Raw genomic sequence first — 13622 nt, forward strand, 5'->3', positions numbered from 1 at the left:
AAACCGGAGTTAGACTTACCGGTAACTCTTTTTCTAGGAGTCTTCCAGGACAGCCTTTGAGATATAGGGCTCCTCCCTCCGGGACAGGAAACACGTCAAGCCAATTAAATAAAAGGTGTGGTCCTCCAGGCCCTCCTCAGTTTTACTCCAAGAACCGCCGGGAGGCTCTGAAAGACATAACACACTAACAATCATGTTAATACACATCCTCACCACTTAGTCCAATTTAAACAACTTTGGGTGGGAAGCCAGGCTGTCCTGGAAGACTCCTAGAAAAAGAGTTACCGGTAAGTCTAACTCCGGTTTTCTCATATCGTCTTCCAGGACAGCCTTTGAGATGATAAGCAAGGAGCTCACCTTGTCAGGGCGGGACCACTGCCTGGAGGACCTTACGTCCAAAAGTCTGCTCTTTATCAGACCATAAATCCAGACGGTAATGTCTTGCGAACGTTGAGTAGCTGGACCACGTTGCTGCTTTGCAGATCTCCTCCGGAGAGGCTCCAGCCCTCTCTGCCCATGATGCGGAAACCGCCCTTGTAGAGTGTGCCTTAACTAAGGGTGCCTGCTTCCCCTCTAACTCATAGGCTTTAACTATCGCCATTCGTATCCACCTGGCGATAGACGCTTTGGACGCCTTGCAGCCCTTGCGGGCGCCCGAAAAATTAACAAAAAGTGAGTCTGACTTCCTGAAGACCTTAGTGGCTTCTAAAAAAATCAATAGACTTCTCCTGACGTCTAACAAACTTAAAGATCTCGCCTCATCCTTGTCTGAGGTTGAGAAAAAAGTTGGCAAAATAATATCCTGTGTCCTATGAAAAGTGGACACCACTTTAGGAAGAAAACTAGGGTCAGTCTTAAGTACTACCCTGTCCTCTAAGATTAACAGAAATGGCTCTCTGACCGAGAGCGCTTGTAGATCACTGACCCTTCTAGCTGATGTGATCGCTATCAAAAATACAGTCTTTAGTACAATCCACTTAAGTGAAGCTCCCTCTAATGGTTCAAATGGATCTTGGGTCAGAGCTCTAAGAACCAAGGCCAAATCCCAAGTAGGACAGGACTTCATTCTCACAGGCCTGGATCTAGATAGAGCCTTGAAGAAGTTCCTGACAAATGGATTCTGCTGAAGGGAGGACTGAAGGAAAACACTTAAGGCCGCCACCTGTACCTTTAGAGTGCTGATAGATAGGCCCAGTTCTACCCTTGCTTGTAGAAAATCTAGGACTGCCGGGACCCCGGGACTTGCAATCCCCTGTTCTCGCAACCAGGAATTAAACCTCTTTCCTACCTTGGCGTAAATTGCCCTAGTAACAGGTTTACGGCATTCTAACAAGGTCTTAATCACTCTCTCTGAGAAACCCTGTGACCTTAAGATTTGTTCCTCAGATACCAGGCCGCAAGCTTGAGCCTCTCTATCTGAGGGCACAGGATCGGCCCCTGGGAAAGTAAGTCCTCCCTGACTGGTAGAAACAGCGGAGGATGTACGGCCAATCTCTTTATGCTGGCAAACCAGGGTCTCCTTGGCCAAAAAGGAGCTACTAAAATGAGGTCCGTAGTTTCCGAACGGAACTTCTGCAGAACCTCCGCCACCATCCTTACGGGAGGAAAGGCGTAACACAGGCCAAACAGCCATGGATTGGCAAGGGCGTCTATCCCCCTGGCCCGATCCTGTGGGTGAACCGAAAAAAATTGTGTCACCTTCCTGTTGCCTTCTGTTGCAAATAGGTCTATTTCTGGCCTTCCCCAGCATGACACGATCTCCTCGAACACTTCCTTGTTGAGGGCCCACTCGTCCTGACCTATCTTCTGGCGACTGAGAAAGTCGGCCAGGAAATTCTGGGTTCCCTTTAGGTGAATGGCTGATATTGAGGACAAATTCTTCTCTGCCCAGCAGAAGATTTTGTCCGCAATTACCTGTAGTGCAGGGCTTCTGGTTCCCCCTTGCTTGTTCAGGTAGGCTACTGCTGTCACATTGTCTGAGCGAACTTGCAGATCCCTGCCATGTAACCGGGACTGGAAGGTTTCTATAGCTCTCCAGACTGCCAGAAGTTCCTTCTGGTTTGAGGAACGACCTGTCTCTAGGTTCGACCAGGAACCCTGGGCTAAGGTTCCCTCTAGGTGGGCACCCCAACCCAGCGCACTGGCATCGGTCGTGACCACCACCGTAGCTTGTGGGGACAAGGGAAGACCCCTGTCTAGGTTGACCTGGGCCCGCCACCACCAAAGAGACCTCCTGACTGCCGAGGATAGGGGCATAACCTGATCCAGGCTCTCCTGCCTGCCATCCCAATAACGGAGCATGAGTCTTTGTAAAGGACGCTGATGATGTCTTGCCCAGGCCACCGCTGGAAAGCATGATGTCATCAACCCTAGGACTCTCATCACCTCCCTGATCTGGGCTTCCCGACCAGATTGAAGCTGGGCTACCGCCTGCTCTAGCTTGCCGATCTTCTCCTCCGGAAGAAATACCCTCATTTCCACTGAAGAAATCCTGTATCCTAAATACAGGACCTCCTGTGAGGGGGTCAGCTGGGATTTTTCCTGGTTTATCAGCCACCCCAGTGAGCGCAGAAACCCCAAAGCCTCCTGTATGTCCCTCTGCAGCTGTTGGGCCGACTGGGCTATGAACAGTAGATCGTCCAGATATGGGATCACTGTTATAGCCTTGAGCCTTAATGGGGCCAGTGCCTCTGCCAGAACTTTTGTAAAGACTCTTGGTGAGGCTGAAAGCCCGAAGGGGAGAGCTCGAAACTGGAGGTGTAACACACCCGTGTTCAACCTCACCGCCAACCTGAGAAATCTCTGAGATTCCGGATGAATCGGGATATGCAAATATGCATCCCTGAGATCCACTGTGGCCATGTGACAGCCCTGAAACAGGAATTTGGTTACCGAGAAGATTGACTCCATCCGGAACCGCTTGTATTTTATAAATCTGTTCAGGGGACGGAGATTCAGTATTAACCTGAACTTCCCCGAAGGTTTCTTTACCACGAATACGTGGGAGTAAACCCCCAAGCCTCGCTCCTCCTGAGGTACCTGCACCATTACTTCTTGGTCCACCAGATCCCCCAGAAGAAGAGCCAAAGCCTCTGCTTTCTCTTGGTCCCTTGGTAACCTTGTTACTTGAAAGTTCGGGAGGGGAACTGAACCAAACTCCAACCTGTAGCCGTTCCTTACAAGATCTCGAATGAACGGACTTTCGGTTGAAGCTTCCCACTGTGGGAGGAACTTCCCCAGTCTTCCTCCCACCGGGACGCAGGAGTCACTGGGTTTTAGGGGAGGGTTGAGGAGGATTGAATAAGATACCTCCTCTGCCTCTTCCCTTGTGACCCGTCCAATGCTTTTTGGGGCGAACCTCCCTTTCCTGCAGGTTTTGCTGCCTGGGGCTTCGAAAAAGGCGTTTCCCTTCAGGTCTCTTTTTCCTTTCTGGGAAAGCTTTCTTCCTATCCTGCGTGCGCTCTAACGCCTCTTGCAGGCCGGGCCCAAACAAATGGTCCCCTGAAAAGGGTAATCCACACAACTTTAGTTTTGAAGCTGTGTCTCCTGACCAGGTTTTAAGCCAAACGGCCCTTCTGGCAGCGTTCACTAGTGCTGCTGATCTAGCAGCCAGTTTGACTGATTCTGCAGAGGCATCCGCTAAAAAGCCCACCGCTTTAAACAGTAGCGGAAAGGACTTCAACAGCTGTTGCCTAGAAGTACCTGCAGAAATATGTGATTGTAACTGTGTAAGCCAACACTCCAAGTTTCTGGCCACACAGGTAGCTGCTAGGGCCGGTTTAAGCCCAATGGAAGAGGCATCCCAGGCTCTCTTGAGCAGCAGATCTCCCCTCTTATCCATAGGGTCCCTGAGTGAACCCATATCATCAAAGGCCAAATCTGTCTTCTTAGAGACCTTAGCCAAGGGAGCGTCTAATTTGGGAACCTTGTTCCAGGGATGCACCGCATCCGATTCAAAAGGGAACCTCCTTCTAAGGCTACCTGAAAAAAATGGCCTTTTTTCCGGTTGTTCCCACTCCAGCAGAATCGCCTCCACTAGCGACTTATGGACGGGGAATACCCTGTCTTTCATTACACTCGACCCTTGATACATCATGTCGTGTTTTGAAAGCTGGACCTGTTCTTCTCTGATCTCCAAGGTGTCATATATAGCCTTGAGGAGGTCACCCACATCATCCAAAGACAGCTTGTATCTGGCTGATCTAATGGCCTCTTCCTCCCCCTCAGATTCTGAAGTAGACTCTGTCCTAGAGGAGGCTAATGACCTGGATAACCTCTCCCTATCCACCTCCTCCTCCTGACTTGGTTCGGATAAGGAAGGCATACTCACGGCTCTGGGTAAAGAGACAGAAGGACCCTGCATCCTATCCATCATGTTTTTAAAAGATTGGAAGGTGGATGCAATCTCATCCTTTACGGATGTTAAAACATTGTGACAAGCTGCCACCGAGTCCTCTTTTACCAGGCTACTGACACAATCTGGGCAAAGCGGCTTCTCCCAACCGGTGCCTAACTTAGCCCCACACACGGCACATTTCCTTCTGGGTAAAGGTATCTGGGCTCTGTCCTGTTTAACCTAAAAACAAAGAAAAACAGGGTCCCATTAAAATACCACCCCTGACCACACCACTGTGCTTCTAGGGTCTGTTTAGGAAGTGCCCCCCTTCACCAGCAGGTTCTCCACCCCGGGAAGGTGCTACGGGTCAGAGTGACCCCCCACCCCCCAGTGTAAGTCCTGGTCTGCCCTCACCAAGCTTACCTGAGAGGTACTGGAGCCTGTTGAACCGGAGTCCACCTGCACAACCGCACTCTCCATGGTTCCTGTGTATCACTCAGTCTCTCTGAGCCTTCACACTGCTCCAGGCAACCCTGTAGTCACACCGCCGCGCCCAAAGGACTGGAACGGGTCCTGCGGCGCCCCCTGATGACGCGAATCCGGCGGAAGTGCGTCTCTCCCACTTCCGTACGCCAGAACGCAAAAACTCCGCCCCGACGCCGTGCGTTCTTACGAACGCACCGCTCACAGTACCCGAACGCCGGTCGGTAGAGCGAACGTCTCCCGCCGCCTCCGACCGACAGGTACGAGCGGTTAGCGCTCCGAGGGGGAGATTGCCGCGTATCGGGGTCCCGTTCTCTCCGAACGTTTAAATGGCAGCGGGGACTGAAAGCTACCCTCTCCTCCCTTCGTTCGGACCGAGGGGTGCTAAGGGCCAGGTCCATCAAGGCGCTCTCCCCAGGTAAAACCCCTGAGAAGGAGCTCCCCTTACCAGTTCCAAGACGTGCTCCTTCCCGTCCGGCAGGAAACACAAAAACTGAGGAGGGCCTGGAGGACCACACCTTTTATTTAATTGGCTTGACGTGTTTCCTGTCCCGGAGGGAGGAGCCCTATATCTCAAAGGCTGTCCTGGAAGACGATATGAGAAAATGCAGATTTTTACATGTAGGAGGGAAGTGTCAGAACTGGCTTAGTAGGTAAGTGGTTAAGGGGGTTGTAAACCCTCATGGTTTGCATTCTATGCATTAAGGTTAAAAACCTCCTGTGGTGCTGCAGCCCCCGTTTTTACTTACCTGACCCCGATCTTTCTCTGGCCGGGAATGAGCACACCAGCTCTAGCTGGTATCTCGTGTCCTGATTGGATAGATTGATAGCAGTGCAGCCATTGGCTCCCACTGCTGTCAATCAAATCCGATGACGCAGCTCCAGGGGGGACGGGGCCGAGTCCTGCATTCTGTGAATGGACACAGATGCAGGCCCGCGTGGGTATTCACCAAGGAGAGTTATTCTCCAATGTGGACACTCGATGCAGGGAGGAGCTAGGAGCGACACTGAGGGACCCCAGAAGAGGAGGATCGGGGCCACTCTGTGCAAAACGCACTGCACAGTGGAGGTAAGTATGACATATTTGTTATTTTTTTAAAATAAACAACAAAGCTTTGCAATCCCTTGACATGTTTGGTATCTATTTACTGGATGCAATCCCGCCTTTTATATTTTACCAAGAAAAATCGGGTATAATATTGTGTTTTTTGCACTAAACCCATTTCCCGTGAGCTCAGCCTGTCATTTACACTCCAACTAGAGGGCGCGACATCAGGCAGGCTGGAATCATAGCACTCGGGGACTGAACACCGCTAACGCAAAACTACACAACGGCCCCCCAGCGCTGCCGCCGGAGAAAGAAGAGGAAGCTACTGTGATGTCACCAGACCAGCTAAAAAAAATAGTATGTATAGAAGTTAAAAAAAAAAAAAAGTATGGGGGACTTCAGGCATACCTCCCAACATTTTGAGTTGGGAATGAGGGACACCTACTAGCAAACGTATGTAGGCATAGGACACGCCCCCTGCCACACCCCCTTAAAGGGGACACAACCAAAAAAATAAAATGGTTAATTAAATCCACAAGTGCTTTTTTTTCTTACCACTACTATTCCTTTATATTGGCTTTTAAAATTGACAAATGCAGCAATTTAGAATTTTGAATAAAAAGGTTTAGCTTTGGGAAACACTTTGAAAGATAAAAAGTGCATTTTATATACAACTATATGGATCAGACCAAAATGAGGGACAAATGAGGAGGAATGAGGGACAGAGGGTCCAAATCAGGGACAGTCCCCCCGAAATCAGGGACAGTTGGGAGCTATGCTTCATGGTAGGTGCCATGGTAAATGCCTGGAGTCCCCCTTTAAGAAGCCCAAATTCATCTCCTGCAAAAGAAAAACGCCTCAGCCTGGTCCTGTTCCCACTGCGCACACGCGCGCCCAGCGGCCCCCCGTTCATTCCTACTGATGGTCCAAACTCCTGATGGTGTATGGTTCGCCTATACGAATGAATGGGGCTACACATGTAGGAAGAGGACCGGGCTGTTTTTTTTTTTTTTTTTTGATGGGCTTGCTCACAAAATAAAATAAAATAAAAATTGTGGGAATGTGGAGGGAAGAACGTCTTTTTCCAGATGGTCTTCATCCAGAGTGGTGGCGGCAGTGGTGGTGGCGGTGGCGCTGGTGGTGGCGGTGATGGTGAGGGGTGAAGAGTTAAAGGACAACTTAATTAAAAGGTTACATGGTACTTACAAGGCTGAATATACAAAATAAAAAACCTCACAAGTCTATCCAGTTCAACCTGTGTGTACAATTGTGTCATTTTTATTCTCGATCGTCTCCCACAGCCCTGTAGATTCTGCTTCCCGGGGAAAAAATAAACCCGTCCTTGGAAGCCCCATTAAACTTTCTACAAACGAAATACATTGACCAATAAACCACAGGGTGTGCAAAGTCGTACTGTTTGCTTTTTGCAAATACTAGCCCACTGGGTTCAACAAAAAAAAAAAAAGTAAAAAAAAAATACTTCCCGTGTGAACAAGGCTTTAGATCTCATTCATATGTTCTAATTGGCCATGGAAAGGTAAATATCCCATGAATAGCTACAGCCAGGATCCCAGATGTTCCAGTATTTGTCAGCTGCTCAGCCTGTCCACCTGAGCGATGGGCTGAAAAGAGCCACCGCTGGTGACGTGTCTGTACAGCCAGTGGTCCCCATGTTTAAGCTCCAGGGGATGAAGCAAAACACATTGGGGTGTGGCCTGGCGGGAACCGGGGCTGAGGTCTCTCCCATCACTACTACATTACCATAGGACTCTGTTCAAACATCTCAAGTCTCCCGCGAGGTGCGGGAGTCTCCCTCATTTCTGCAGTGGCTTCCGCACACCCGCAAGCACCTCCCGATCTCCCGGGAATGATCGGTGTGGCGGGGAACAGCTGTGATCGCAGATCTCTCTTTGTATCGATTTTTACCTGACAGCCGCGTCTCCTATTCTCCCTCCCGCGGCTGTCAGCTAAAAAGATATACAGGGAGATCGGTGATCACAGCTGTCCCTCCAGCCGCACCGATCATCCCCGGCTGCTTTATGTGCTCCTCCCCCGACTCCTCTGGCCCCCCTCCATGTCCTTCTCCGCCCCCGTTCTCCTCCGGCCCCCCTCCATGCCCTTCTCCACCCACATTCTCCGGCCCCCTCCATGTCCTTCTCCACCCCCGATTCCCCATGGCCCCCTCCATCTCCACCGGCCCCCTCCATGTCCTTCTCCACCCCCGTTCTCCTTCGCCCCCCTGCATGTCCTTCTTCGCCCCCGTTCTCCTCCAGCCACCTCCATGTCCTTCTCCACCCCCGTTCTCCTCCGGCCCCCCTCCATCTCCTTCTCTGCCCCCGTTTCTCCTCCAGCCCCCTCCATGTCCTTCTGCACCCTCGTTCTCCTTCGGCCCCCTCCATGTACTTCTCCACCCCTGTTCTCCTCCGGCCCCCCTCCATGCCCTTCTCCACCCATGTTCTCCGGCCCCCTCCATGCCCTTCTCCACCCACGTTCTCCGGCCCCCTGCATGTCCTTCTCCGCCCCCATTCTCCTCCGGCCCCCCTCCATGCCCTTCTCCACCCACATTCTCCGGCCCCCTCCATGTCCTTCTCCACCCCCGATCTCCCATGGCCCCCTCCATCTCCTTCTCCACCGGCCCCCTCCATGTCCTTCTCCACCCCCGTTCTCCTTCGCCCCCCTGCATGTCCTTCTTCGCCCCCGTTCTCCTCCAGCCACCTCCATGTCCTTCTCCACCCCCGTTCTCCTCCGGCCCCCCTCCATCTCCTTCTCTGCCCCCGTTTCTCCTCCAGCCCCCTCCATGTCCTTCTGCACTCTCGTTCTCCTTCGGCCCCCTCCATGTCCTTCTCCACCCCTGTTCTCCTCCGGCCCCCCTCCATGCCCTTCTCCACGCACGTTCTCCGGCCCCCTCCATGTCCTTCTCCGCCCCCGATCTCCCATGGCCCCATCCATCTCCTTCTCCACCGGCCCCCTCCATGTCCTTCTCCGCCCCCATTCTCCTCCAGCCCCCTCCATGTCCTTCTGCACCCTCATTCTCCTCAGCCCCCTCCATGCCCTTCTCTGCCCACGTTCTCCTGCCCCCTCCATGTCCTTCTCCGCCCCCGTTCTCCCATGGCCCCCTCCATCTCCTTCTCCACTCCCGTTCTCCTCCGGCTCCCTCTGTGTCCTTCTCCATCCCTGTTCTCCTCCGGCCCCCTCCGTGTCCTTCTGTACCCCCATTCTCCTCCGGCCGCCTCCATCTCCTTCTCTGCCCCCGTTCTCCTCCGGCCCCCTCCATGTCCTTCTCTGCCCCGTTCTCCAGCCCCCTCCATGTCCTTCTGCACCCCCATTCTCCTCCGGCCACCTCCATGTCCTCCTCCGCCCCCGTTCTCCAGCCCCCTCCATGTTCTTCTCCGCCCCCGTTCTCCTCCGGCCCCCTCCATGTCCTTCTCCGCCCCAGTTCTCCTCCGGCCACCTCCATGTCCTTCTCTGCCCCCGTTCTCCTCCAGCTCCCTCCATGTCCTTCTCCGCCCATGTTCTCCTCCGGTCCCCTCCATGTCCTTCTCTGCCCCTGTTCTCCTCCAGCTCCCTCCATGTCCTTCTCCACCCCGTTCTCCTCTGCCCCACATGTCCTTCTCCACCCCCGTTCTCCTCTGGCCCCCTCCATGTTCTCCTCCGGCCCCCTCCATGTCCTTCTCCGCCCCCGTTCTCCTCAGGCCCCCTCCATGTCCTTCTCCGCCCCCATTCTCCTCTGGCCCCCTCCATGTCCTCCTCCCCACCCCCATTCTCCTCCGCCCCCCCCCCCCCCATGTCCTTCTCCACCCGTTCTCCTCCTGTGTGGTAGCAGTGGTCACTCTGCAGAGGTACAAAACACCCCCTAACGGGTAAGAGCCAGAGCTCTCCAATCAGAAAGGGGCATGAGCTTTGCTGATTGCAGTCTGACTCAGTAGGGGGGTGCATCATACCTCTGCAGAGAGACCACTGCCTCCAGACAGAGCAAGGGTGCCGATTTGGCAGCTCCATTGGATTCCTTGAAATGTGTTGGATTTTACAGGTCATCAGCCTGGACATTTAGGCAATCTGAGATGTTAGCTGACCTGCTGTCCTTATTTTTCAGAGTGCAGCCCACGGTTCAGGTGGTCCAGCGCCTCATACTTTTTTCTTGCCGTTCAAGCTATGTAAACCCAGCAGAGGATCTAACCCTTCCACTCTCTATCTAAAATACTTTCTTATAATATATATTATCTATATACACTCACCGGCCACTTTATTAGTTACAACTGTTCAGTTGCTTGGTAATCCAAATTGCTAATCAGCCAATCACATGGCAGCAACTCAATGCATTTAGGCATCTAGATGTGGTGAAGATGACTTGCTTAAATTCAAACTGAACATCAGAATGGGGGAAGAAAGGGGATTTAAGTGACTTTGAACGCGGCATGGTTGTTGGTGCCAGTCGGACTGGCCCGAGTATTTAAAAAACTGCTGATCTAAGGGGATTTTCACACACAACCAGCTCTCGGGTTTACAGAGAATGGTGGGAGAGAAAATATCCAGTGAGTGGCAGTTGTGTGGAAGAAAATGCCTTGTTGATGTCAAAGGAGAATGGGCAGACTGGTTCTAAATGATAGAAAGACAACAGTAACTCATAACCACTCCTTACAACCAAGGTATGCAGAATACCATCTCTGAACGCACAACATATCCAACCTTGAAGCAGTTGGGCTACAGCAGCAGAAGACCACACCAGGTGCCACTCCTGTCAGCTAAGAACAGGAAACTGAGGCTACAATTGGCACAGGATCACCAAAATTTGGCAATAGAAGATTGGAAAAACTTTGCCTGGTCTGATGAGTCTGGATTTCAGCTGCGACCTTCAGATGGTAGGGTCAGAATTTGGCGCATGGATCCATCCTGCCTTGTATCACCGGTTCAGGCTGGTGGTGGGGGTATAATGGTGTGGGAGGGATATTATCTTGGCACACTTTGGGCCCCTTAGTACCAATTGTGCATGGTTTACACACCACAACCTACCTGAGTATTGTTGCTGACCATGTCCATCCCTTTATGACTACAGTGTCCCCATCTTCTGATGGCTCCTTCCAGCAGGATAATGCCCCATGTCACAAAGCTCCAATCATCTCACCACTGGACAATGAGGTCACTGTCCTCCAATGGCCTCCACACTCACCACATCTCATCCAATAGAGCACCTTTGGGATGTGGTGGAAGCCGACAAATCTGCAGCAACTGTGTGATGTTATGTCACTATGGAGCAAAATCTCTGAGGAACGTTTCCAAAACCGTGTTGTATCTATGCCACCAAGAATGAAGGCAAATGGGGGTCCAACTCGCTACTAGCAAGGGGGACCTAATAAAGTGGCCACTGAGTGTATATTATTCTTTTATTCTAAACACTTATTATTTCATAAATATATAAAAGAAAAAAAACGTCTCTTCTGGTTGGGTGTTACTCTCGGCCATTTTCTGGAGATACAATGCCGGACAGGGAAATAAAAAAGGGAATTTCTAAGGATTGTGTATTTCTGTCTTCTCAGGAAAGAAAAGCCCCCCGGCAGGAACTCCGCTTGTTTGATGTGCGGGAAGATGCTCTAGACACGCTGCGGATCCCATATAAACATCTACTGGGCTCTGCTCCAAGTACAAAAAGTAAGCAAAAGCCAAACCTGCCTGCGGTTCCACTGGCTTCTTTTCAAAAAGGAACTCAATGCCATATCACTTTTTTTTTTTTAAAGAATCACACGTGAATGTACTGCATCCTGATGCTATACCCATACACTATGGTACATATACACTAATTTTTCTAGTAGGTTTATTGAAGTATTTCAGGAAATGATACCTCATTATTGCCGCTAGATTGTGCTGATGAGTCTAAAAGAAAAACAAAAACAAATACACATATAGAAGACTACAGTGAAGATTCATTGAGCCTGTGTGAAGGATTGACAATACTATTGACTGCAGGTTACTGACACTCCCGTGTCACGGTCAAGGGTCAGGCTTGGAGACCGGTAGCTATAGCAGTGGAGAGGCTCCCACAAGCCAGCAGGATAGGTAAACAAGCAGGTCACTCTGGCGGAGAATGTGGGCTCACCCAAGTTTCGGGGGGTCTAAGCACTAACCAGTTTTCACCAGTGCTCCTGATGGTGGAGATGGGTTTTGCTACCAGATAGTACAAGGTGACGGGGGGGTGGAGCAAGCCGGGGTCCAGGAGCAGATGAAGCAGTCAGTAAACAAGCCAAAGGTCAGTTGCAGGTTGGGATCAAGCAGAAGCGTAGCCAGTAAACAAGCCAAAGGTCACTTGCAGGTTGGGATCAAGCAGAAGCGTAGTCAGTAAACAAGCCATAAGTCAGTTGCAGGGTGGGATCAAGCAGAAGCATAGTCAGTAAACAAGCCAAAGATCAGTTGCAGGTTGGGATTAAGCAGAAGTGTAGCCAGTAAACAAGCCAAAGGTCGGTTGAAGGTTGGGATCAAGCGGAAGCGTAGTCAGTAAACGAGCCAAAGGTCAGTTGCAAGTTGGGACAAGCAAAAGCGTAGCCAGTAAACAAGCCAAAAGGTCAGTTGCAGGTTGGGATCACACAGAAGCGTGGCTCAGCAAGAAGAAATAATCGAAAGACACAGCAGAGATTGCAGGTTCAGATCACAGTCCTGACACCACGATTGTTCCTTTACTAGAAATTAAGTTCTGCGGAGAATATCAACAGCAGCAAGGGCACAACTGTGAGATGATTAGGCTCTATTGCATTGCACAGAGCTGTCTAGTTAGTGGCGGGAGCTTGGTGACAGGAGAGAGCAGATTATTTCCATTAGGTATCTTAAAAGCTGCAGCTTTAAAAATATTGAAAAAGGACTTTTGCAATAACAATGACATGTAGGAGCTCTTTATGAAACTTAAGATATATTGAGTTTACATAGGGTTCTATTTATAGTAAAAAAAAAAATATATATATATATATATATATATATATTGTATTTCTTTTTTGTTCACGCAGCCATAATGAGCAATTCCATAATGTGTTTAGTATGGTTTTTTTTTTATCATCATCGCCCGCTCCATCTAGTGGTCAAAATTTGGTATTTTCCCGATTGAGGTATTTCAGAAACATACCTTATTGTGGCCACTAGATGGCGCTATATACAAAGCACTTGGAGTGCCGCTCAAAGCACAGCATTACAAAGCTTTCCCACTTTGCAGTCCCTCTGCATTCAAACAAGCTCAACCAGGAGTAAATCTGGAAGACAGAAGCTGGAAGCACCGCAAACCGGAACCCAGCCTTTATACTGACAGGTGAAGATAAGACTTCAACCTTAAACTCCTGACCACACCAGGGCTTAATCATCGAGATCACAGAGAGAGAGGGGTGTGGTCAGGAAGAGCTTTAAAGCGGTTGTAAAGGTTAATGTTTTTTTACCTTCAAAGCATTCAATGCATGAAGGTAAAAGACCTCCTGTGTGCAGCTCCCCCCCCCCCCTAATACCAGAGCCACACCGCGATCCAGTGATGTGCATGAGAGCAATGGCTCTTCCGGGTCTCTGCCTCCTCATTGGTTAAGACACAGCAGCATGAACCATTGGCTCACTCGCAGCCAGTGAAGAGGGAGCAGGGGACGGGGCCAAGCCAGGCTCTGTGTGTCTTATGGACACACAGAGGCGCCTTGGGAGCGAGTATGCACAAGCTGCTTGCTATGGGGGGGGGTGGAACTTGGCAAGGGGGAAGGGCCAGGAGCGCCGGGGGGACCCTAAAAGAGAAGGATCGAT

At 50.8% G+C, this 13622-nt stretch overlaps 1 protein-coding gene across 5 annotated transcripts in view; it reads left to right on the forward strand.

The window, feature by feature from the left end:
* LOC143929657 (alpha-1,3-mannosyl-glycoprotein 4-beta-N-acetylglucosaminyltransferase C-like) overlaps window positions 1–13622 on the forward strand; it is a 107066-nt gene that overhangs the window by 84428 nt on the left and 9016 nt on the right. For 4 of the 5 annotated variants that reach the window (XM_077453596.1, XM_077453595.1, XM_077453597.1 and 1 more), the window contains 2 exons: window positions 6081–6224; window positions 11402–11513. In XM_077453596.1, the coding sequence (XP_077309722.1) occupies window positions 6081–6224; window positions 11402–11513 (256 nt within the window). The remainder of the gene's footprint in view (window positions 1–6080; window positions 6225–11401; window positions 11514–13622) is intronic. The other variant, XM_077453600.1, reaches the window with a different exon arrangement.

The sequence above is a fragment of the Lithobates pipiens genome, unplaced genomic scaffold, assembly GCF_037356315.1.
Source record: "Lithobates pipiens isolate NorthernLeopardFrog02 unplaced genomic scaffold, aLitPip1_a1.2 Scaffold_24, whole genome shotgun sequence".
NCBI lineage: Eukaryota > Metazoa > Chordata > Amphibia > Anura > Ranidae > Lithobates > Lithobates pipiens.